Consider the following 22967-nt stretch of genomic DNA (forward strand, 5'->3'; position numbering starts at 1 on the left):
CATTAGTTTTTTTTCCCCCTCATATGCATGAATGTGTTTATACAAGTTTTGAATCTTTGGTGGTTTTCATTTATCTAACCTCTCTGTTTAAAGTGAAAAATTTCAGCCTTCAAAGAAGCCAAAAACAGGGTAAACAATTTCATAAATCACTCGGATTGTGAATTTTTTTTAAAACAATACCCTCTTTTGGGAAAATTTGCTGAAAATGGTTGAACAGGGTTAAAACAAATACAGAAGAAAACATCTATAAATAAAGTGAAATGTATTTCCCCATACTTGCACCAACATTTTTACAATAGTGATTGAGGCCCATTATACTTAAAGAAGAAGTCCCATGCCAATCAGTAAAGAAAAAGTTATCCTCTATCCTGAGGCCCTTCACGATCTCCTGTATGGGCCCTCGGCTCTCCCACAGAGTAGCACGTCATGCCCCCTCCATATATCTTTATGGGAGAGCCAAAGATAGTCGAATGGCTCTCCCTTAGAGATATATGGAGGGGGTGTGGCGGCCCCAGCTTCGGGCGGGGGTTGTGACGCACCACTCTGTAGGAGAGCCAGGGCTCCGTAAGGAGATCACGGGGGGGATCCGAGCGCTGTGGCCTCCGCGGTCTCCTGTACGGAGCCCTGGACTCTCCCACAGAGTGGTGCATCACATCCCCAGCCCAAAGCGGGGGCGCTCTTTTGGAGAGTTCTGTGCAGATAGCAGATAGGTTTTTCTGTTTTGATCGGCATGGGACTTCTCCTTTAACAGAAGACTGAACAAATGCCACTAAGACATGGCTTCCTTAAAATAAATTTCCCAATTCTTCCTCATATACAGATAAATAACTACATTTCATCATACGCAGCTACAATCTGCCAAGTGTACATCTGTAACTGTTCTTCTCCCTTAGCCAACTTGTATTGTATAAATCTCAAGCTGTTCCTACCCTAGTACTGGAAAAAACACCAGTGTGTGTTAACAACAAATATGTCTGTGCATGCGTGACCTACGGACTGAGTCACTGAGTGAGTCACAATAACACTACAATGTTTACCACATACACAAATGCTGTATGTGCTGATATCAGTAGTGGATTGTGCACACCTTGTAAGGATGTTTGTTGCAATGTATCAGTATAGGAAAACCTCTCTCTCTGGCCCCCATGTCTATGCAGATAGAGAATCATTCCTCATCACTATATTTCTCATGCTATACACACCATAATCAGGGCTCCGGTTTCGGGGTTCTGCTCCTCCAGGGCTTCTGCTGATGTTTTGCATTGGCTGCTCTGGAATAGTGCCCACTGTCACCGACATGAAAACAAAGCAGAGTTATAAGCAAAAAGATAATATAAAGCTTATACCAATGGAAAACATTTTCTAACAAGATGGCAGCTTTCGTGAGCTTTTTTTAATCATATTTTGTTGTTACTTAGTAAGTGGTAGAACGTTTTTTTTCTATGTATGCAAAATATGTAAACATGGTAAAAGTGGACCGAAAGCCTTCACCATAAATCTTATTTATTTTTTTATTTTTTACAAAGGTCTGACTGACACTACTTACATTTAGGTATACTGTAAATATCTTGCTTATAGGTTTACCTTTAATTTACAACTCGTCATAAGAGAACAACTAGTAGTGTAAGAACCAGCTTACCTTGTGGAGAGGGAATGTATGGTTTTGCTCCTCCAAAAGAAAGTCTCCTAGCTGTTGGTGCAGAGGCACTTTCTCCAGGAAAAGGAGGGGATGTTCCTGCTCTCATGAAATTAAGGGGGCTGGCACTGCTGGACTTACGCACCATGCCTGACCTAAAACAAAGGCATTCCATGAAGAAGAATAACATATAATGAACCAAAACATGTTTATTGTGTTCAAGAACTGAAAGGATGTATCATTTAGTTACCTTTTAATATACACAACAAACACACAGTAGTGCCTAATGGTTAGGCTAATCAATTCATCTGGCCTACTTTACAACCCAGCCAGTATACTGATACATACAATCTATTAGGTGCTGTGCAACATTTATGTCTAAGTGCCTAGCACAAGGAAGTAAGAAGGCAATAAAAAGGTTAATAATATCTTACACCACTCCTGAAATTTCTATGACCATAAAATAGATGTTCCCACCATTACAACTATGTATTATAAACAATTTTGTTTGCATATTTGATGAAAATACAGTGCAGTAAGGAAAGTTAGAAGGTGGCTACTTATTTGTTATATACATAAATAAAAAATAAAAAAGGTAGAAGTTGGTCAGCACATTCTGATACACAACCATTGTATGAAATAAGTATACCGGTGCACGCTGCTGCGATAAGGTGCCCACGATAAGGTGACCACCACGATGAGGTCACCTTATTGTAGTGGGATGGTACACACTATTTGGCCAAATGGTAAGCAAAGCATTTTTCACCATAGCAATATTGCTCAGTTAAACATGTCATATTTAATATATAGCTTTGTGCTAGCAGTGTGCTGCTGTAATTCTTTTGCTTGCATAAATAAAAAAAATAAAACATATATATATATATATATATATATATTGATAATTTCTAGTTATGGTTGTAACAATAACTGCTACAAGTAAATAGGACCTTTAGTTAGCGGTTTTCATTGTGGGCTAGTACAGGTGTCAGATAAGAAAATGTTCGCGCTATTAACCCTGTCACCCCTCTAATGAGATACATGCATACAGACAGTCTAGTAAAAAAGAACAGTGATTCTCTTAGCATACAGACATATTCCATACATACCTCTGTGGGGTGTACTGATTGGGGGACTGCAAATTCTGCTCAATCCTCCGATAATTGTCAATTTGAGTTGGGACTGGAATGGGCACAGATTGACCATATCTGCTGACCGAGGCCTGAGACATTCTACAGTGGAGAAAGCAACACACCATCAGCTATAGCAGGTAAACAGCTTAATATAATAAGTAATATAAAAGCATAAATAATAAGCTAAGATAACCAGGCTTACTTCATTACCTAGCCAAGAAGAGGTTCTATAACTAGTGTGAACTATTGCCCAATAGCTACCTCAAAGGTTATGGTCATAATAAGATGTTCATATTTATGGCTGTAGTATAATTCATTCAGTAAGAGTTTCTGCATTAGCCTCCATTCAATACTGCGTAGACATATCTGGAGTCATTTTGGTATACACAGAGGGCTTGATCTTTCTCTGAAGGTTTCTGGTACAGGGTTTTTTGGTAATGTTAATTAGTTAAGATACTTTTATATTTTTACATGGCCTGACCATACAGCATTTTTGGACCTTTTAATGGGGATATTGACAGAATGTGTGCAAAATGATTCAAAGTGATTAAATTTTACTTTAGTTTAAATCCCCCAGAAATAAAATGGATCTGCCCATTGAAAAACTTAAAAAACAAAAAAAAAATCCTATGTCTATGATACAACTAAAACTGGTTATCCTTTTCAGCACTTACCTAGATGGACTGGGGGAACAACTATATGGAAGCGTTGGTGAGGGTGTTCGAGCTCGGCTCTCCAGACCAGCAGATGTCAACAGAGAACTGTGAATAAGTAAATAAATAAGGATGAAGACCTTAAAAGAATCTAACGTCAGTTCTAAAATGTTCTGCCCAGCTATTGTGGGCAAACAATGATATGTCATCTGATTATATCAAAACTATGTGACCAGATTACATAACTAGGTCATACTTTACTAACATTGAGATACATGATCAGTAGAATGTCTGACTTAGAAGGATAGTTTGCTTACCCACTATACATTAAAGTATCTTGGATGGGCTTGCTTGTGGTAGCTTCTGCGATATCCCCTAAACATGAAAAACAGTTTTAGCTATTATAAAGCTGACTACATAAGGCACTACATAATTCAACAGCTTTGCGTTGACTGCAATGACACACTACAAATGCAGAAAAATAACAATTAAATGCTAAACAATAGAAAATACAATGCAAACAGTGGATTATAACGAGGGTAAAATGGGCTACCGCCCAGAGCCCTGTCCTCTAGCAGGCCCAGGGATGGGGAGTATTTGCCCCTATTACGATCTGGTGCTTGCTAACGGGGAATCCAGAACACTTGCTAAAGCATATGGGATAACAAGGAGATCATGCAGGTCGGTCACTGGGACGCCCACCAATCGTGAGAATGGGGACAAAATTGTCCCCAGGGTGAATGTCGAACTTGGCAATGTTCAATAGCCCCACTGACCTCTACAGTTGAGAATACCCCTTTAACCGCTATTTCATTAGAATGCTACTGCTTGATGAGATAGATAGATAGTTTTCTTTATCTATCTGTGTATATATCTCCACGGCACACGCAATGGAGCTAGGCATGGATCCATGAAAAGAAAAAAAAAACATTGGAATCTTTCCAAAGCATCCCTATAGCTTTTGGTCAAGCAGCTAATGTCCACCTGCCAAGAAACCCAAAGGCATCTGGACTTGTGTATGAAAAAATGAGAATCTTTGTTTGAATAGTCTAGGAAATAGTCCCAGACGTTAATGATGATGTTGCGCTAGAACAGGGTTATTAGCCAGCACTATTTAAAGATGAAGATCACAGGGACACGGGCAGAATAACAAAGCATGGTAAGTGTCCTATTAGTCCAGCACGAGTCCCGCTGCCTATCACTGAGCGCTGCTTTTCATTTCATTTCTTTTCAGTTACTGAACAACACTGAACTTCAAAAGAGCTTCAAGGGGAAGACAGCTGCTTCTAAAATGCTGCACTTAGACAAAGCTTTATGCAAAGTGCCTCTGAAATACTTGGAAGTGTGCTGCACTCTGCCTTCTTTTTTGGCTATTCATAAAGTGGCAGGAAGAAAGACAAGTCCTTAACTATTAAATTCTTCATCTCTCGACACATGAATCGAACACAGTTTTAAATTGTCAACTGGCATCAATTTATCACTAATATATGAAGCCGGAATGTCAGAATGCTGTTAACAAACCTTGAGAACTTGGAAACTGTGCAGGGACCATAACAAAGTCATCGGTGTCACAGGATGAGTTTTTGCTGCTGCTCCCTGCAGATTCTTTCGAACCTTGAAGAAATCCTGGAGAATCAGGGATAGGGGAGACCAGGTTTTTTTCTTGCAGTTGCTGCATTTCACCTAAAGATTGCTGGGAGCAAAATAATTAAGACAATATATAAATATTAAAATAGTGAAAACTATAACATTTAGTAGATTTATCCCCAGTGTATCTGCTAACAGTGCACTGACTCATGTACATGGGAACAATACAGTAATCAAAGATATGCTATTTATTTTATACATTATTGGTGTGGCAAAGTGCAAACAAATGCTTATGTACTGAGAAATTACATTTGATTTTGTGAAATGCTGTAATGGTCTTATTTTGAATAAAGATTATAAAAAAAATTATTAAATGGGCATTCTCATTAAAACTAATTTTTGCTATTGCACTTTTTCTAATATACTTTGTTTAGAAAAAAAAATATATGTTTTCTATGTTTTGTGTTTAAAAAAGCTGCCACTAGGTGTCTCTCTACTTGTCTAGAGTACATTCCCCCCTATCTCTTGCACAGGCTTTGGACTCCTGCTGGCCTGGCAGAAGACTAAAATCAGGAAATGTTGAGGGGGGGGTGAGCAGCCTTATCCAATCATAGCTCATGTCACACACTGAACTGCTCTGGGCTGTGTGTAGCAGGGTGAGGGAGGAAGTTCTCCCCTGTATGACTTCAGATGATGTCACGCCGGCTGGGTAATGCCCCTTCCCAGTTTGTGAATCTGACTGAGCAGTGAACTGGGAGGATTATAAACCATGAGAGGTTTAATCGGTCCAACTAAGTCAACCAAATTTTATGACAAAAGTTGCAAAAAGTGTGAATTGGCCGATGTTTAGATATGCTCTTCGAAAATCAAAATGTTGCAATACAAGTAAATGTAATCTAGCTAGCTGTCACTTATTTCTGACACAATGAATCATTTTCCATAATTTTCACACATTTCCAGACTGGCCATGATGGTCTCACTTGGAAGTAATGTGGCCCCTTGATAAAGGGAAATGGTTTACATTTTCATGTTATAATCCAGTATGGGGGTGGTCTGACTGCTGGGACCCCCTGCATGGGGCCCAACACTGGTGTCACTCCAGCTGACTGGTGGCGGCTGAAGCGCTCAGGAGAATGGTAAGTTAAGCAGCCAAAGTCAAGCCCCGTCCAGAAGATCGAGGGGATCCCAGCGGTCGGACAACCGCAATAAGATACTAATCCCCCAACCTGTTGATAGGGGATAAGTTTTGTTCCCAGGATAACTCCTTTAAAGGGGTACTCTGGCCCTAAGACATCTTATCCCCTATACAAAGGATAAGATGTCTGATCGCGGGGGTCCCGCCGCTGGGGACCCATGCAATGTTGCATGCAGCACCCACCTGTGGGAGCTCTCCACAGCGCTGGAGGCTCCAAGTGTGACGACCAGCAGGCCGGAGTATCATGATATCACGACTCCGCCCCCGTGTGACATCACGCCCCGCCCCGCTCCCTCAATGCATAAGATGTATTAGCATGAAGATGTATTAGCGTGACAACCACAGGGCTGGAGTATCATGACATCACGATTCCACCCCCGTGTGACGTCACGCCCCCTCTCATAGACTTGCATTGCAGGGCGGTCGTGACCCGGCAGACTCGGAGGCTGCAGCGCTGCGTGCAGCTCCCACAGGTGGGTGCTGCATGTGACATTGCGGAGATAAGATGTCTTAGGGCCGGAGTACCCCTTTAAGGTAAAGGTATATACTTACCGGTGGAGATGCCAAATGTGATGTCGAAGAACTGCTACAGGAACTTCCTGAGCCTGAACTAGGATAGGATGGCATTGGCACAGGTGCAGCTATAAGACATATGAAGATAACAGGTTATAAGTTAAATTACTTCTACACAGAAAATTTCATCACAGATCTTAAAAGGATTCTGCCAGTTGTATTTACTCTTAAGAGCTGCAGACACCATGGGATAGTTTTTAGGGTATAAAAGCAAATTTTATAAGTTTGGCAGAAACCATCAGCTCCAACAATTTGCTTTTATACCCTAACATCTATCTAACAGTATCTGCAGCTCTTACAGCAAATAGGTCTGACAGATTCCCTTTAAAGGAAAACAGCATTCGTTTTACAAACTTCCTGTCTTTCATAACAGTTATACACAGATTTTCAGATATAGGTTAAATTACCATTAAGAAATGAGCAAGATTTTATACCGACTACACTTCATTATACAAAGAAAATGATCTTACTATAGGAGGAAACAGCAAAGAAATGTAGACATATGTATAATATCCCTTCTTTTATAACGCCATACACAATTTCTACACAAACAATGCTGAAATGGGATTAAATACAAGACACCTGTGCTGCATTATGACAAGGGAATATTCTAAGTACTCCCTGTATCATATTCTCACGCCATTAAATGGGATTTTTTATGGTTTACTTCTAGGGGATAAAAACCTTTTGTGGGTTTGTAATGGACACACAACATATAGTTAGTTATAAGACATAGCTCTGATAACTGTACTGTCACAGGCCATGCACTACATGGCAGGACAATTTTTTATCCCCTGCCAGCAAACACTGAAGGTTCCTATTGTACGATAGCAAGCAGAGATCTGTAAAATCATGAGGAATTAATACAAAAAGGACATTGGAAAACAACATTTTCATTATACTATAAAAAAGCTTTATTTGCTAAAAATAATACCCTTTTAATAATGCTAGCTACTGCTGCCCTAAGTCATCAGAAAGAGTTCAGATTATACATACATTTCTTCATGGAGGAGCCTGTATCCAAAAACGGATGGTGAAAAAATTCATCTAAAGAGGAAACATATTAAACGTTAAAAGTAGGCCAAAAAAGTTTGTTACTAAATATACATAGCATGAAATCACTACCTGTGACTCATAAAACCACAAGAAAAATGCACTAAAATAGAATGGGTTTGTGTAAATAGTGAAATAAATAAAATGCTGGCTGTCCTCTCATACTACATGCAGGGAAAGCCCATGTCATAGCAGAAGTGGCAATGTATTTATAGTAAAAACTCAAGGGCTAGGCTTTTCATTGGTCAATAATAACAACCAATGCGCTCCCTATTTGTCTGATAACACAGGGGCTCCCTGTGCTTGAGGGCACAATTCTATATAGAACTCCTGATCTGCAGTAATCTGTGAGAAATGAACCAAGACTATGATATATATGGATAGCTTTACTGGGATATAACCAATGAAATATAAAAGTATAGAATTTCCCAGATTTTAATACACACAGAAATCTAGAAGCAAATGTATTTGTTCATTATGCATTATCACGACACTTTACCAAAGTCCATTCGGTCCTTCTGGTTCCTCTGTAAAAGCCCCAAAAGAAGCTGCTTCAGATGACAAGAGGTTTCTCGAGGGATGCTGAAATGGTAACACACATGGGCTGGTTACAGACTATGTATCGACACAAAAATACAAGGGTAAAGCTGTCCAGACAGGCAATGACAGTGAGAAGTCACAGTATAGGAAAAATGCTGAGCAGAAGATTCGAGCAGTCTGTGCGAGCGAAAAGCGAGAGGGGAGCATGTTTGCCAGGTTTAAATTTAACAGTTGGAAGCACCCTGGGTACTATTCTTCAGCACTCCTAAACTAGACTCCCTGTAGTAGTTATACGGTATTTTTAGGGGACAGAAGTTGTGAGGCAGGCTGCAAAACACTGTTATGTTTGTTAGTCAACTAAGTTGGTAAGAGACCAAAGAGCTGGTAAGTATTATTAAAAAGTCTTCTGTCCTTGAAGGGACTCATCACATTGAAAACACTGTAGAATCTGCAGGCACCATGTTATAGAGCAGAAGGATCTGAGCAAATCGATATACATATTTTTGGATAATGATTCAGTATAATTAGTCATTTGTTAAATTCAATCTCTGCTTATTCTGGGCTGAGGTTGAGTGGATGGTCCTCCAGATAACTGTCAATCAAAGATTAGGACTGCCCACTGGACTCCTAAGCCCAAAAAGTACAGAAAATGAAACGAATCAACCACTTGTTATACTGAATCTTTACCCACAAAACTATATTTTAACAAAACAAACTGGATTTTCAATGCAACTGGTTCCTTAAATACTACTTCTAGGTCTTACATATGTTTACATATCAGGGATGTACTCATAGTAAATTCAGAAATTTTAATGTACCGGTATGTAACATACAAACATATCTTGGCCATTCCAGGCATATATACATTTTATTTGCTCCTGGTCCAGTACAATACCTTATTAAAAAGGCAGATCAGTGAAAACATTTTATTGTGCCCACAGGCTTCTTTAGTATTAAAAAAAAGTTTCCTGAAATAACCTGTCCCATTTTCTGAAGGGATTAAAGGCCTTTCTGTGGGAGCCTGGCACAAGCCGTTACAGAACCTTAATTAAGGAATGCTCAAGTTAGTGCCAAATATCTACTGCCCATCTCCCTGGCAGCTTGGAACTTCAGCACAGAATTAACAGGTGTGGGCAGAGATCAAGTCAACAGAAAAAGTCAGTAATGCTGGAAGAATGATTACTTGGGTATGAGGGTCTTGTTTTTTTCATAGTAGAGGCGAAGGTCCTGAGGGCTGCTGGCCTGAAAAGAGAAGGAAGCTTTACCACAGATGGACTGTAAGTTCCAAAAGGTCTGGAGACAGCATGTTCTTTTTAATCATAGTCACATGAGAAGCAAGACATCCTATTGGCTTATCTAAGAACTCGAAGAACTTTAACCACCAATGTACTTATTTAGAATCACCACGACTGTAGTCATCTTAAATAAGAAAGGTGTGACTGCGCTAGGTAAGCCACAAGCTGCTGGAAAACATTACATCTCTCTCTAAAATCGTCACTGTATAAAGATCCCACTTTCTACAAAGTGACTCAGAATAATATTTTTTATTATAATTTATATGTGGAATACGGTCTGTCACACCCAAATGGTTATTTTTGATGGCTCAACTCTGCCAAGCATGCATGTGTTTTCAATAGGTAGAGGGCAATAGATAACCGCCATACAGCTGTGGTAGCAGTTTATATCTCCCCAGGCACAAAGGATCAGTATGTTCAAATCCAACATGACTGATCCTTCTTCATGACATCTAGAAATAAAATAATATTAATAACATTATTTGGCTGACATAAATCACATACAGTCTAATTAAAAAATCTGGATGTTAAAGGATACAGATACATTAGCTATTAGCATTTCTTTTTCTATGTACTCCCATGAAGATCTTAAAGGGAACCAATCACTAGGTTATTGATCCCCAATCTAAGGGAAGCGCAAACTAGTGACCGATAAGCCAATCATCCATTCCTCCGATATCCTTGCAGATATTAAGGACACAAGAGTGCAAGGAAATAGTCCTCCCTATTACAGTAGTCTTCCGTATTTAGGAGGTCCCTCCTTCCACCAACCAATACATTGTGGATAAAAGCTGCATTACAGGATGTAAGTGTTACATTATTGTAATCAATGTCACTAGTTTATGGTACCCTCAGGTTTGTGGGATTAGTCCCATTCTATAAGATTATTCCCAGAGTAATGAGGCACAGAGCCTTAAAATATCCCCCTTTAATATATTGTGGATCCTCCTAACTGTCATTGTCCCACACATCTTATAAACAGAATAGGCAAAAAGATGTACAAGCAATAACAAGAATAGTATATCAAATAAATGTTCACACACTGGATTTGAGCCTCATCTTGAGCTGTAAACATAAAAAAAGAAAACAAAAAGCAAAAAATTGGCTGAAAAAAACTGTGTGAACAGAAATACAGTTAAAATTGTCAACGCCTGACTGCTGGGACCCCCACCAAACACAAGAACAAAGCCCACAGCCAGTGCACTGCTAATGCTCCATTTATTCTCTATGGGGGTTCTGAACATTGCCAAGTGCTATACTCAACAATATATTCATACGTTTGGAAGGCCCATAAAGAGAATACATGAAGTACAAGTGGTGCATGCACAGTGCAGTTGTTTCATTCCAGGGTACCTTTCATCTCCGTTCTCTTAAACGGTGGGGGTCCGTGCAGTTGGGCCCCCACTGATCAGCTATTTATCCTCTATACTATGGATAAGGGATAACTTTGGCCATGTGGGATAACCTCTTTAAATGGGCACTTTTAGATTCAAAAACTTTTTATATGTTGTACATCTTGGCAAAACATTAACCTTTCTAATATACTTCATAAGAAAATATTATTTCCTTTTTATATAAATCATGGCTTAAAAAATCATGGCTTTGTCCAAGCTGAAGCACAGGCATGAACAAAGTCCAGTAAGTGAGGGTGGGCTAACACTCCTCTATGTGTCTGATGGGACAGGAGAGAGCACAGAGGAGTACTATCAGACAGGAGAGAGCAAAAGAACAACTATCAGACAGGAGAGAGCACAGAGGAGTACTATCAGACAAGAGAGAGCACAGGAGTACTATCAGACAGGAGAGAGCACAGAGGTGTACTATCAGACAGGAGAGAGCACAGAGGAGTGCTATCAGACAGGAGAGAGCAAAGAGGAGTACTATCAGACAGGAGAGAGCACAGAGGAGTACTATCAGACAGGAGAGAGCACAGAGCAGTGCTATCAGACAGGAGAGCACAGAGGAGTACTATCAGACAGGAGAGAGCACAGAGCAGCGCTATCAGACAGGAGAGAGCACAGAGGAGTGCTATCAGACAGGAGAGAGCACAGAGGAGTCCTATCAAACAGGAGAGAGCCCAAGGAGTCCTATCAGACAGGAGAGAGCACATAGGAGTCCTATCATACAGTAGAGAGAGAACAGAGGAGTACTATCAGAAAGGAGAGAGCCCAGAGGAGTACTATCATACAGTAGAGAGAACAGAGGAGTACTATCAGACAAAATAGAGCACAGATGAGTACTATCAGACAGGAGAAAGCCCAGAGGAGTCCTATCAGACTGGAGAGAGCCCAGAGGAGTACTATCAGACAGGAGAGAGCACAGAGGAGTGCTATCAGAAAGGAAAGAGCACAGAGGAGTCCTATCAGACAGGAGAGAGCACAGAGGAGTACTATTAGACAGACAGGAGAGAGCACAGAGGAGTCCTATCAGACAGGAGAGAGCACAGAGTAGTACTATCAGACAGGAGAGAGCACGGAGGAGTCCTATCAGACAGGAGAGAGCACAGAGGAGTCCTATCAGAAAGGAGAGAGCACAGAGGAGTACTATCAGACAGGAGACAGCACAGAGGAGTACTATCAGAAAGGAGAGAGCACAGAGGAGTACTATCAGACAGGAGACAGCACAGGAGTCCACCCTCACTTACTGGACTTTGTCCATGCCTGTGCTTCAGCTTGGACAAAGCCATGCTTTTATATGATTTCTTTAAAAAAGAAATACAATTTTCTTATGAAGTATATTAGAAAGGTTAATGTTTGCCAAGATGTACAACATATCAATTTTTTTTTAAATCTGACAGTGCCCATTTAAGTAAAAAGCAAATATATACTTAAACAGACATGCTGGGAGACCTGACAAGTCCTCTTAAATAGCTTACTAGGTTGTCTGAACATCAAAAGCTTTAACAATTCTGCCTTTGATGCCTTGTTTTTTGTGGTCTTATATAAAAGTGCACAGCCTCTTTTAATGACTATTTCTACTACATTTAAATTAGACAAAGAAAGTCTTTACTGCCAAGGATGTGCATATAAACATGGAGTGACTACACATAACTGCTATGGGTCCTAGTAGTGTGTAACACAGTACGTCTATTTTAATGCAATCCACAAATACATTTTTATATTTAAAACATTTCGGTTGCATGGGACCTTCGTCTGAAGACAGAGAAAAAAAATAAGAAAATGATAAAAGGTCCAATGCGACTGAAACATTTCTTTGTGTATTTCTATGGGTCCTATGGAGGAAAAAATACTTCACTCCTGCAATGTGAAAACAGAGATGAGGGGGTTACAGAGAAGCTGCAGTGTTTGGAAGACTCAGCCCAGGACACTCAGGGAGGAAGTGAACGCATAGTAAGCGAGGGCATGCTCAGTGCTTGCCTTGGAAACACCCCTTCCTGAGCAGTGGATGTCAGAATGAATGAGCAGCAATAGGAATTTATGAGCTATATACAGAAGTTAATACACTGCTCAAAAAATAAAGGGAACACTTAAACAACACAATGTAACTCCAAGTCAATCACACTTTTGTGAAATCCAGCAGGCCACAAATGTGCATGTGTCCACTCAAACGGTCAGAAACAGGCTCCATGAGGGTGGTATGAGGGCCCAACGTCCACAGGTGGGGAAAGCCTAACACCGTGCAAGACGTTGGGCATTTCCCAGAGAACACCAAGATTGGCAAATTCGCCACTGGGCTGGCGCCCTGTACTCTTCACAGATGAAAGCAGGTTCACATTGAGAAAATGTGACAGACGTGACAGAGTCTGGAGAAACCGTGGAGAACGTTCTGCTGCCTGCAACATCCTCCAGCATGACCGGTTTGGCGATGGTTCAGTAATGGTGTGGGGTGGTATTTCTTTGGGGGGCTGCACAGCCCTCCATGTGCTTGCCAGAGGTAGCCTGACTGCCATTAGGTACTGAGATGAGATCCTCAGACCCCTTGTGAGACCATATGCTGGTGCGGTTGGCCCTGGGTTCCTCCTAATGCAAGACAATGCTAGACCTCATGTGGCTAGAGTGTGTCAGCAGTTCCTGCAAGAGGAAGGCATTGATGATATGGACTGGCCCGCCCGTTCCCCAGACATGAACCTGATTGAGCACATCTGGGACATCATGTCTCGCTCCATCCGCCAACTCCACGTTGCACCACAGACTGTCCAGGAGTTGGTGGATGCTTTAGTCTGGGAGGACAACCCTCAGGAGACCATCCGTTTCCTTATCAGGAGCATGCCCAGGCATTGTAGGGAGGTAATACGGGCACGTGGAGGCCACACACACTACTGAGCCTTATTTTGACTTGTTTTAAGGACATTACATCAAAGTTGGAGCAGCCTGTAGTGTGGTTTTCCACTTTGATTTTGGGTGTGACTCCATATCCAGACCTCCATGGGTTGATAAATTTGATTTCCATTGATAATTTTTGCCTGGTTTTGTTGTCAGCACATTCAACTATGTAAAGACGAAAGTATTTCATACGATTAGCTCATTCATTCAGATCTAGGATGTGTTATCTTAGTGTTCCCTTTATTTTTTTGAGTGTACATAAAGAAAAAGACATGTAAAGCATCTGCATGACCTAGTAAGTAACATATATAAGCATAATTTTTTCTGTGGTATGACAGGTACGTTTCAAGGACAATATATATGTGTGTGTATATATATATATATATATATATATATATATATTAATATTTTACCTGTTTATATAATTTTTTTCAGCAGAATTTATTTATTTTTCCGTTGTAGCAGTTTGTTCTATTTTAATATCTGGCCTGCGGGTTACTATTTTGTCACTTTGCACTTACTTTATAAAGTGTAGATATCTATTTATGTACAAACTCCTAGCTCTTATGATTACCAGCTCAAACATCCATTTTTCAGTCAGCAAATGTATGAGGGGGTCAACAGCCTAGGACACCCTAGACCACTGTACCCCAACCCGTGGTTCTCCAGCTGTTGTCAAACTACAATTACCATTGTACCCTCCGGGTGTCAGGGCATGATGGGATTACTTTTGCAACAGCTCGCGAGCTGCAGGTTGGGGATCAATGCCCTAGGCATAAACACAAATTAGGTTTCCATGTAGTTCTGAAAGAGTTAATACTGAAAAAGGGAGTGTGCGGCATCCAGCTTGTGAACTGCATTTCAGGAAACATGTGGGGCCCAGTTAAAGGTCTCAGATTCCTGCTGCTATAGTAGCTAACTATACAGCGAAATAGAACCTATATTACAAAGTAGGCATGGTGACATTCCAAGTAATCCGATAAAAAAACAGGATCTTATAGGGGAGTAAGGCATCAAGCTTTCCTGTTTGTTTTACCATCCTTCCCTTTTAGGCCCAAATACATATGTCGAACAGCATGGCATTTTAGCCACCATGTGGAAACCTTAAACCTGGATACGATTCCTAGAATACATCACACATGATATGACATCAATAGTCTACAGGGCTAAATGTAAATGATTTATAAAACATTACAACAGGGAGAAGTCCTGATATGTCGATAGCAGAATGCTTTATTTGATGTGCTGAAGAGCTTGCACTTTATTTTACAAAAAAACAAGCAACCTTTCCAGGAATTGGTTGAGTAACTGTGGTGAACCGTATGCCATCACATCCAAAAGTTGTCAATAATCCACATAAGAGATACAGGTAATACACTGAAAGGGTTGCATCATCCACATCTTCAGCAAAAAATGTGAAGGGCGGGTGATTTATGTGCGCTTTTTAGAATGCTTAGTGAAAAGGATTCCTTCTTTCTAGAAGTGGAATGCAAATGTTAGAGTGACCCCGGAGGTGCAAAGAGTTCAGGGAATCAGAGAGGTCACCGGGGTTGTTGTTTTAGAAAACTACATGGGCTGAGACGTTACAGTCTTAAAACAGTCCATACAAGAATTAGGTCCTGTTCCTCGAAATTCACTATGGCATGCATTTATAACAGTGACTACCAGGATTGTATGTCCAGCAGAAAGCAGAGCCATGGCAATTTCTATCCTTATTAATACTTGTGCGCCAGTGGTCTATAAATACACATCCATCAATCAATTGGAACTCTGAAGGCTTAGTTAATATGGGCAATTGAAATTATTTACTAAGCATTTGCTTGTGTACACAGTGTACAAGAAGAACTCAGATCAGTGCTTTATCCGGAAAGGTGACACTTGTCATATCGAGGCCTTGTGAATGACTTAGGCCCTTTATCAAGCTGTGTGAGAGAAAAAGTGGAGAGATTTTTCCACAACAACCAATCACAGCTCAGCTAACAAGCTGAGGTAAAGTGAAAGCTGAGCTGTGATTGGCTGCTGTAGGAAACTCACTCCACTTTTTCTCTCACACAGTTTGATAAAGCTGCTTTCACACTGAATATTCATCCGTGTGTAAAAATGTATAATAACGGAGGTATAATAACGGCTGAAATAATGGGTGCTAATGGCTGAATAAATATTCATCCATTAAGACCCGTTATAACATCCCTCCTGTATGGCCGTAACACCTCTGCCTACAGACTCCCACAGCCGGGACTGCTACTACTCCCATCATGAGACTCCCATCAACAGACTTCTATCATAATGGCAGTAGTAGTTCCCCAGCTGCGTGAGTCTGCCGGTGGCTGGGGAGGCTACATTAGTGTTTGTACTACTACCCCCATCATGGAACAGACTCTGTTCCATGATGGGGTTGTAGTACAGAGGCTGAGGGATTGATCGCACCGGGTCTCACTTCTGAGACCCGATGCGTTTAGAAGTTATTAAATAGGGGAGCGGGTGGCATGCTGCGCTCCCCTGCGATGTACGATGTATTTACTTTTATTTTGAAATTCCCCACCGGGAGCCCTGAATGGTCGGTACTGAGAAGCCATTCAAGGCTCCCGGCATGGTTTTCAAATAGAAGCGCTGCGGTGGGGAAAGATATATAGAATCGCTGGGGGGTATATATCTTGCCCCCACAGTGCTTCTATATATCATGCCCCCGCAGTGCATTTATATGTTCGCCCTGCAGCGCACTTATATATGTTCCCCTCCGCAGCGGTATATACGTCCCCCCCCCGCAGTGCATTTATATATGTCCCCCCCGTATCGCTATCATAAGTCCCCGGCAGCGCTATGAATGAAAAGTATTCTACAGCAGCGCGTCTGGCCGGCGCAATGTGCTGCTGAAAGAATACTTGTCATTCATAGCACTGCAGCGGCATCTGCACATCCATATGTCTGGCCCCCACAGCGCTTCTATAATCAAATGCTTTGGCAGCGCTATGAATGAAAATTATTCTACAGCAGCACATCTGGCCGGCACGATGTGCTGCTGAAAGAATACTTTTCATTCTGTATATCTCTCCCCACCGCAGCGCTTCAAATTTGAAAACCCCGCCGGGAGTCCCAAATGGCTCCTAAGTACTGACCATTCAGAGCTCCCTATGGGGAATTTAAAACTGAAAGTAAATACATCGTACATCGCAGGGGAGTGGAGCATGCCGCCCGCTCCCCTGTTTAATAACTTCTAATCGCATCGAGTCTCAGAAGTGAGACCCGATGCGAACAATCCCTCAGCCCCTGTACTACAACCCCCATCATGGAACAGAGTCTGTTCCATGATGGGGGTAGTAGTACAAACACTAATGTAGCCTCCCCAGCCACTACCGCAGCAAGTGAACTACTACTCCCATCATGGAAACAAGTCTGTTCCATGATGGGAGTAGAAGTAGTCCCTCAGCACTGCAGGAGTTTGCTGATGTCACCTCTTCTGAGCATGCTCAGATATAATAATGGATATTATAAACCAGGTGCAAACGGATGACATAAAGGCTCATCTGTCAGCCATAGACTTCAATGTTAAAAATAACGGCCGTTAATTTACCCGTTTCTTGTGACGGAAGAAAAATTAGTGCATGTGCCGTTTTAACTTCTGTCACAAATAACGTCCATTATTCATGACGGGCTATAACGGGTCATAACGGATAATCAAAAATCCCATAGACTCTAAAGCTTTTCCAACGGACGTTTATAACGGATCTTTTAACGGATTAATTTTATAGTGTGAAAGCAGCCTTAAAGGGGTTATCCAGGAGAAAAACTTTTTTTTATGTATCAACTGGCTCCAGAAAGTTAAACAGATTTGTAAATTACTTCTATTAAAAAAATCTATTAAAAAATCTTAATCCTTTCAGTACTTTATCCTTTCTAAGTGCTCTCTGATGACACCTGTCTGGAAGCGTAGAAGCAAATTCCCATAGCAAACCTATTCTGCTCTGTGCAGTTCCTGAGACAAGCAGAGATGTCAGCAGAGAGCACTGTTTCCAGACAGATAAGAACAACTCAACTTCAGCAGCAGATAATTATTGGAAGGATTAAGATTTTTCAATAGAAGTAATTTACAAATCTGTTTAACTTTCTGGAGCCAGTTGATCTAAAAAATAAAAAAAAGTTTTTCCCTGGAATACCCCTTTAATGTCTACATACAGACAAGCTGTATAAATGGTTAACCTACTTATGACCACCTCAAAGCATGTAGTGTGCTGAACTAGAAATGCAATTTATTTTAAAGCACACCCCTACCCTTGCAACAAAAGAAAAGGAATTTCCATAACTCTCCAGTGGTTTTATTTACACATGATAAGTGAAAGTATTTTAGGGGAAATTTTTTCATAAATGTTTTCATAAATTTCAACTTTCATCCCAATGGGGTACTCTGATGTCAGGTAAAAAAAGAAACATAAAATGATGCAAAAACACATAGCATTGCTTACCTGTCTGGTCCTGTTCTAAAACCAACAATAATCTATTTGTTTTAAGGGGTCTTAGTCCTGTCCTACTTGGTTTCACTACCATTCCCAGAATGCATTGTGCATTCTTCAGCTCTTCATTACAGTTCTCCCACCCTTTCACTCCTCTCCCACAGCAATCCTTCCGATTCCCTGCTTAGAGCTGTTGTAGAGCATTTTATTTCACAGTAGACTATTGCACAATAAGTAAGGTTGCATTCATTCCCTGTCTGCTCCTCTGCCAGGCATTGCTTACCACAAGGCAGCATGATATAAAAACACCTCTTTCTTCATATATATAGATGGTGATGTAGATGCTGGTCAGAGGCAGTAACATCACTTAGGGGCAGAGCTAGAGGTGAGAGACAAGATCCAGCCATGCCTCCTAAGACAGTCAAGGATGATGTGTTGTCTCAAGAGAGACAGAGAGAGGAAGCAGAGAGCAGGAGACAACACCCCATTGACAAGGAAAGAACAACACAACTTCCTATAAAGGGGAAAATCACACAAAAGTACACTGATGCCAGTACACTTCGTGATCAAACTATATTACTAAGTTATAAATCTTGGGCTTATAGTTTTATTTATATAAAATTTACTGATACTGGAATACCCCTTTAATATCTATCGCCAGCTTAAGAAAAGGGTAGATGGAATTTTTAACACCCTAGCAGAACAGGAGAACTTCAATATCCAGATCTGAACTGTTTGTTACAGAACATTTTATTGCACCACTGAAAGAACAAGGATTAATCGGGTACAGACATGCCACAGTCTTCTGTTTTCTGTCTGGGGCACAGATTATGGCTAGAGCCAGCTTTATGACACCATTTACATGAATTAATACCTCAACTCATATTTGTCTACACATTAAACATTTCACTGCGATAAAATGGCCTTCAACAGTCGTATCTTTTATACACACATTCTGTTTCTTGTCTGCACAGTACAGGTCTTCCCAGGAAGTCATAAGCTTACATAGATAAGTCAAATGCATGTAATGCCCAATGTAATGCCCAACTCTCAGCCTTAGAAAGCATAGCTGTAGCTGACCCTCACAATTCTATACCTCTGTATGGTGTCATAAATAATTGTCAGTTTTATCCAACAACTTTTAATTTCTTCCCGAAACTGTGCCACTCTTGTTTCATTGAAGTGAATGGAACAGGAGTTGTATTACCACATGCAACCTGAGAACAGGTGTGGCACTGTTATTGGAAGAAATCAGCTTGGTTTTTCTAATCCTGGATAACACTTTTAAGAGGGTTGTATTTAGTGTTTGCATTATTCAATTTTCACTCATGATGCCAACCTAATGAAGCAACAGCCTATATGGGTTTCTCAGGACCCACTATTTCTAAAGTGTGGGCATAGCCTACCAAGCTGGTAGGCAGTGGTCTTCAAACTGTGGCCCTCCAGATGTTGCAAAACTACAATTCCCAGCATGCCCGGACAGCCTTTGGCTGTCCGGGCATGCTGGGAGTTGTAGTTTTGCAACATATGGAGGGCCACAGTTTGAAGACCGCTGCTGTTAGGTATTCAATTCTTGTATATCTTGTCCTGGTCAAGTTACGTGAACCTATTGCTTCCATCTAGCAGCCACCATGCTAATATGTATCAATGTGTTATTGCAGAACAATATAAAGATGCACTTAAAGAAGCTTCTAGTCTAGATTCTAGTACATCTGCCAATTCTGAGGAAGGCACAAGACATTGGCTGTTTCACATTACACAGACAGGTGTCAGTTTCTTTTGGAGATGTAAAGTACTAAAAGGCGCTGACATACGAGGCTTTTGTTCCCTGGTCAATGAGCTCGATGAAGGCCTGAACTCATCTGATAAGGGTTAACAAAAGGGTAACAGCTTTCAAAGGTTGTAATGTGGACAATACTGGAGAGGTTGTATGAGAACTGTAATCCAGACTAAGAAAAAGGAAATGCTTCTACAAAATGAAGACGACCAATGTAAAGTATCAGGAGCAAATTAAAGGGGTACTCCAGCCCTAAAAAATCTTATGCATTGAGGGGGCAGGGTGTGACGTCAAACAGAGGCGGAGTCATGACGTCGCGCTTCACACTCGGAGCCTCCAGCTCTGCGGAGTGCTCACAAAGGTGGGTGCGGAATGACAGATTGCGGGGGTCCCCAGTGGGGGGACCCCCGCGATCATACATCTTATCCCCTATGCTTTGGATAAGATGTATTAGGGCCGGAGTACCCCTTTAACTTCACAATCAGGAATACACTTGTATACTTGAGATGAGGCTTACCTGGAATGGAGCCTTGCCAGTCAGGCACTGGTAGAGGATAGTGCCGATGCTCCACAGATCAGCTTTGGCATCATAGTGCTGGGACATAATAACCTCAGGTGCCTGGAAAAACAAACACATAATGATCTTGGTTATCTGTAGTGTTGCTACTATACTATTTACAGTGAGTGTAAACTTAAACCAGCATTTTACTGCATCCACACAAAACAAACAGTCAGGGTCAATACACAGTGACTTTGTAGTGCATGTTGGATGTATATGTCAGTCAGATTACACAATAAATTAAAGGGAAACTGACAGATGGATCAACCCCACTAATCTGAATAGACAGGTGGTTAGTGTAGGTAATGCTGAGTAAAACAATGTATTACTCACCCCAATGCGTTCAGCTGTATCCTGGGTCCCGTTCGTGCTGTCCTGCTCATTAATACTCCACTGGTCAGCTTTCGGAAATAAATGTTCCGAATGCTGTTTTCGCGCTGCGGGGGTCGGCCACACCCCTCGTAACGTCGCGGTCATGCCCCCTCAATGCAAGCCTATGAGAGGGGGCGTGACGGTCATCACGCCCTCTCCCATAGACTTGCATTGAGGGGGTGTGACCGTGCCATCACATTTAGTTCCGAATGCTGGCCAGTGGAGTAGCCCTTTAAAGAGCAGGGCTGAACGAACAGGACCCAGGAGACTGAGTCAGAGGTGCAGATAGTTTTCATACCCGCCTCCAGTACAGTTTAGAGTTCATCTGCACATTGCAAGATTGTGCTATATCTCGGAAACAGCAGAACAGATTGGGGTAAGGAAAAATATACACCACAAAATCCACATTTCTGCAGGATGAATTCTATCCCAATAAAGGTTAAAAGGACACTCTTTTGGCCTCCTTCAGGTAAATAGAGCCACATGAACTAAAATCGACTGTATGGAAAAAGGCAGCTGTAGTATGTACACTGTTCAAAAAAATAAAGGGAATACTTAAACAACACAATGTAACTCCAAGTCAATCACACTTCTGTGAAATCACACTGTCCACTCAGGAAGCAACACTGATTGACAATCAATTTCACATGCTGTTGTGCAAATGGAACAGACAACAGGTGGAAATTATAGGCAATTAGCAAGACACCCTAATAATAATTAAGGAGTGGATCTGCAAGTGGTTACCACAGACCACTTCTCAGTTCCTATGCTTCCTGGCTGATGTTTTGGTTACTTTTGAATGCTGGCGGTGCTTTACCTCTAGTGGTAGCATGAAACAGAGTCTATAACCCACACAAGTGGCTCAGGTAGTGCAGCTCATCCAGGATGGCACATCAATGAGAGCTGTGGCAAGAAGGTTTGCTGTGTCTGTCCACGTAGTGTCCAGAGCATGGAGGAGCTACCAGGAGACAGGCCAGTACATCAGGAGACGTGGAGGAGACAATAGCAGGGCAACAATCCAGCAGCAGGACAGCTACCTCCGCCTTTGTGCAAGGAGGAGCACTGCTAGAGCCCTGCAAAGTGACCTCCAGCAGGCCACAAATGTGCATGTGTCCACTCAAAGAGTCAGAAACAGACTCCATGAGGGTGGTATGAGGGTCCGACGTCCACTGGTAGGGGTTGTGCTTACAGCCCAACACCGTGCAGGACGTTTGGCATTTGCCAGAGAACACCAAGATTGGCAGATTCGCCACTGGCGCCCTGTGCTCTTCAGAGATGAAAGCAGGTTCACATGGAGCACATGTGACAGAGTCTGGAGATGCTGTGGAAAACGTTCTGCTGCTGCAACATCCTCTAGCATGACCGGTTTTGGCAGTGGGTCATTAATGGTGTGAAGTGGCACTTCTTTTGGGGGGCTGCACAGCCCTTCATGGGCTTGCCAGAGGTAGCCTGACTGCCATTAGGTACTGAGATGAGATCCTCAGACCCCTTGTGAGACCATATGCTGGTGCGGTTTTACCTCATGTGGCTGGAGTGTGTCAGCAGTTCCTGCAAGAGGAAGGCATTGATGCTATGGACTGGCCCGCCCGTTCCCCAGACCTGAATCCGATTGAGCACATCTGGGACATCATGTCTCGCTCCAACCACCAACAGACTGTGCAGGAGTTGGCGGATGCTTTAGTCCAGGTCTGGAAGGACATCCCTCAGGAGACCATCCGCCACCTCATCAGGAGCATGCACAGGCATTGTAGGGAGGTCATACAGGCACGTGGAGGCCACATACACTACTGAGCCTCATTTTGACTTGTTTTAAGGACATTACATCAAAGTTGGATCAGCCTGTAGTGTGGTTTTCCACTTTGATTT

The 22967-nt window shown here is 41.7% G+C and overlaps 1 protein-coding gene across 2 annotated transcripts in view; it reads right to left on the reverse strand.

Annotated features, from left to right (window-relative positions):
• Positions 1–22967, reverse strand: part of ULK1 (unc-51 like autophagy activating kinase 1) — an 84434-nt gene that overhangs the window by 19566 nt on the left and 41901 nt on the right. For both annotated transcript variants that reach the window (XM_056533183.1, XM_056533184.1), the window contains 11 exons: positions 20688–20789; positions 9551–9609; positions 8327–8409; positions 7771–7821; positions 6754–6842; positions 4941–5112; positions 3737–3794; positions 3441–3527; positions 2743–2865; positions 1640–1791; positions 1203–1286 (listed from right to left, as the gene is read on the reverse strand). In XM_056533183.1, the coding sequence (XP_056389158.1) occupies positions 1203–1286; positions 1640–1791; positions 2743–2865; positions 3441–3527; positions 3737–3794; positions 4941–5112; positions 6754–6842; positions 7771–7821; positions 8327–8409; positions 9551–9609; positions 20688–20789 (1060 nt within the window). The remainder of the gene's footprint in view (positions 1–1202; positions 1287–1639; positions 1792–2742; positions 2866–3440; positions 3528–3736; positions 3795–4940; positions 5113–6753; positions 6843–7770; positions 7822–8326; positions 8410–9550; positions 9610–20687; positions 20790–22967) is intronic.

Source organism: Hyla sarda, chromosome 1 (assembly GCF_029499605.1).
Source record: "Hyla sarda isolate aHylSar1 chromosome 1, aHylSar1.hap1, whole genome shotgun sequence".
In the NCBI taxonomy this organism is placed as follows: Eukaryota; Metazoa; Chordata; class Amphibia; order Anura; family Hylidae; genus Hyla; species Hyla sarda.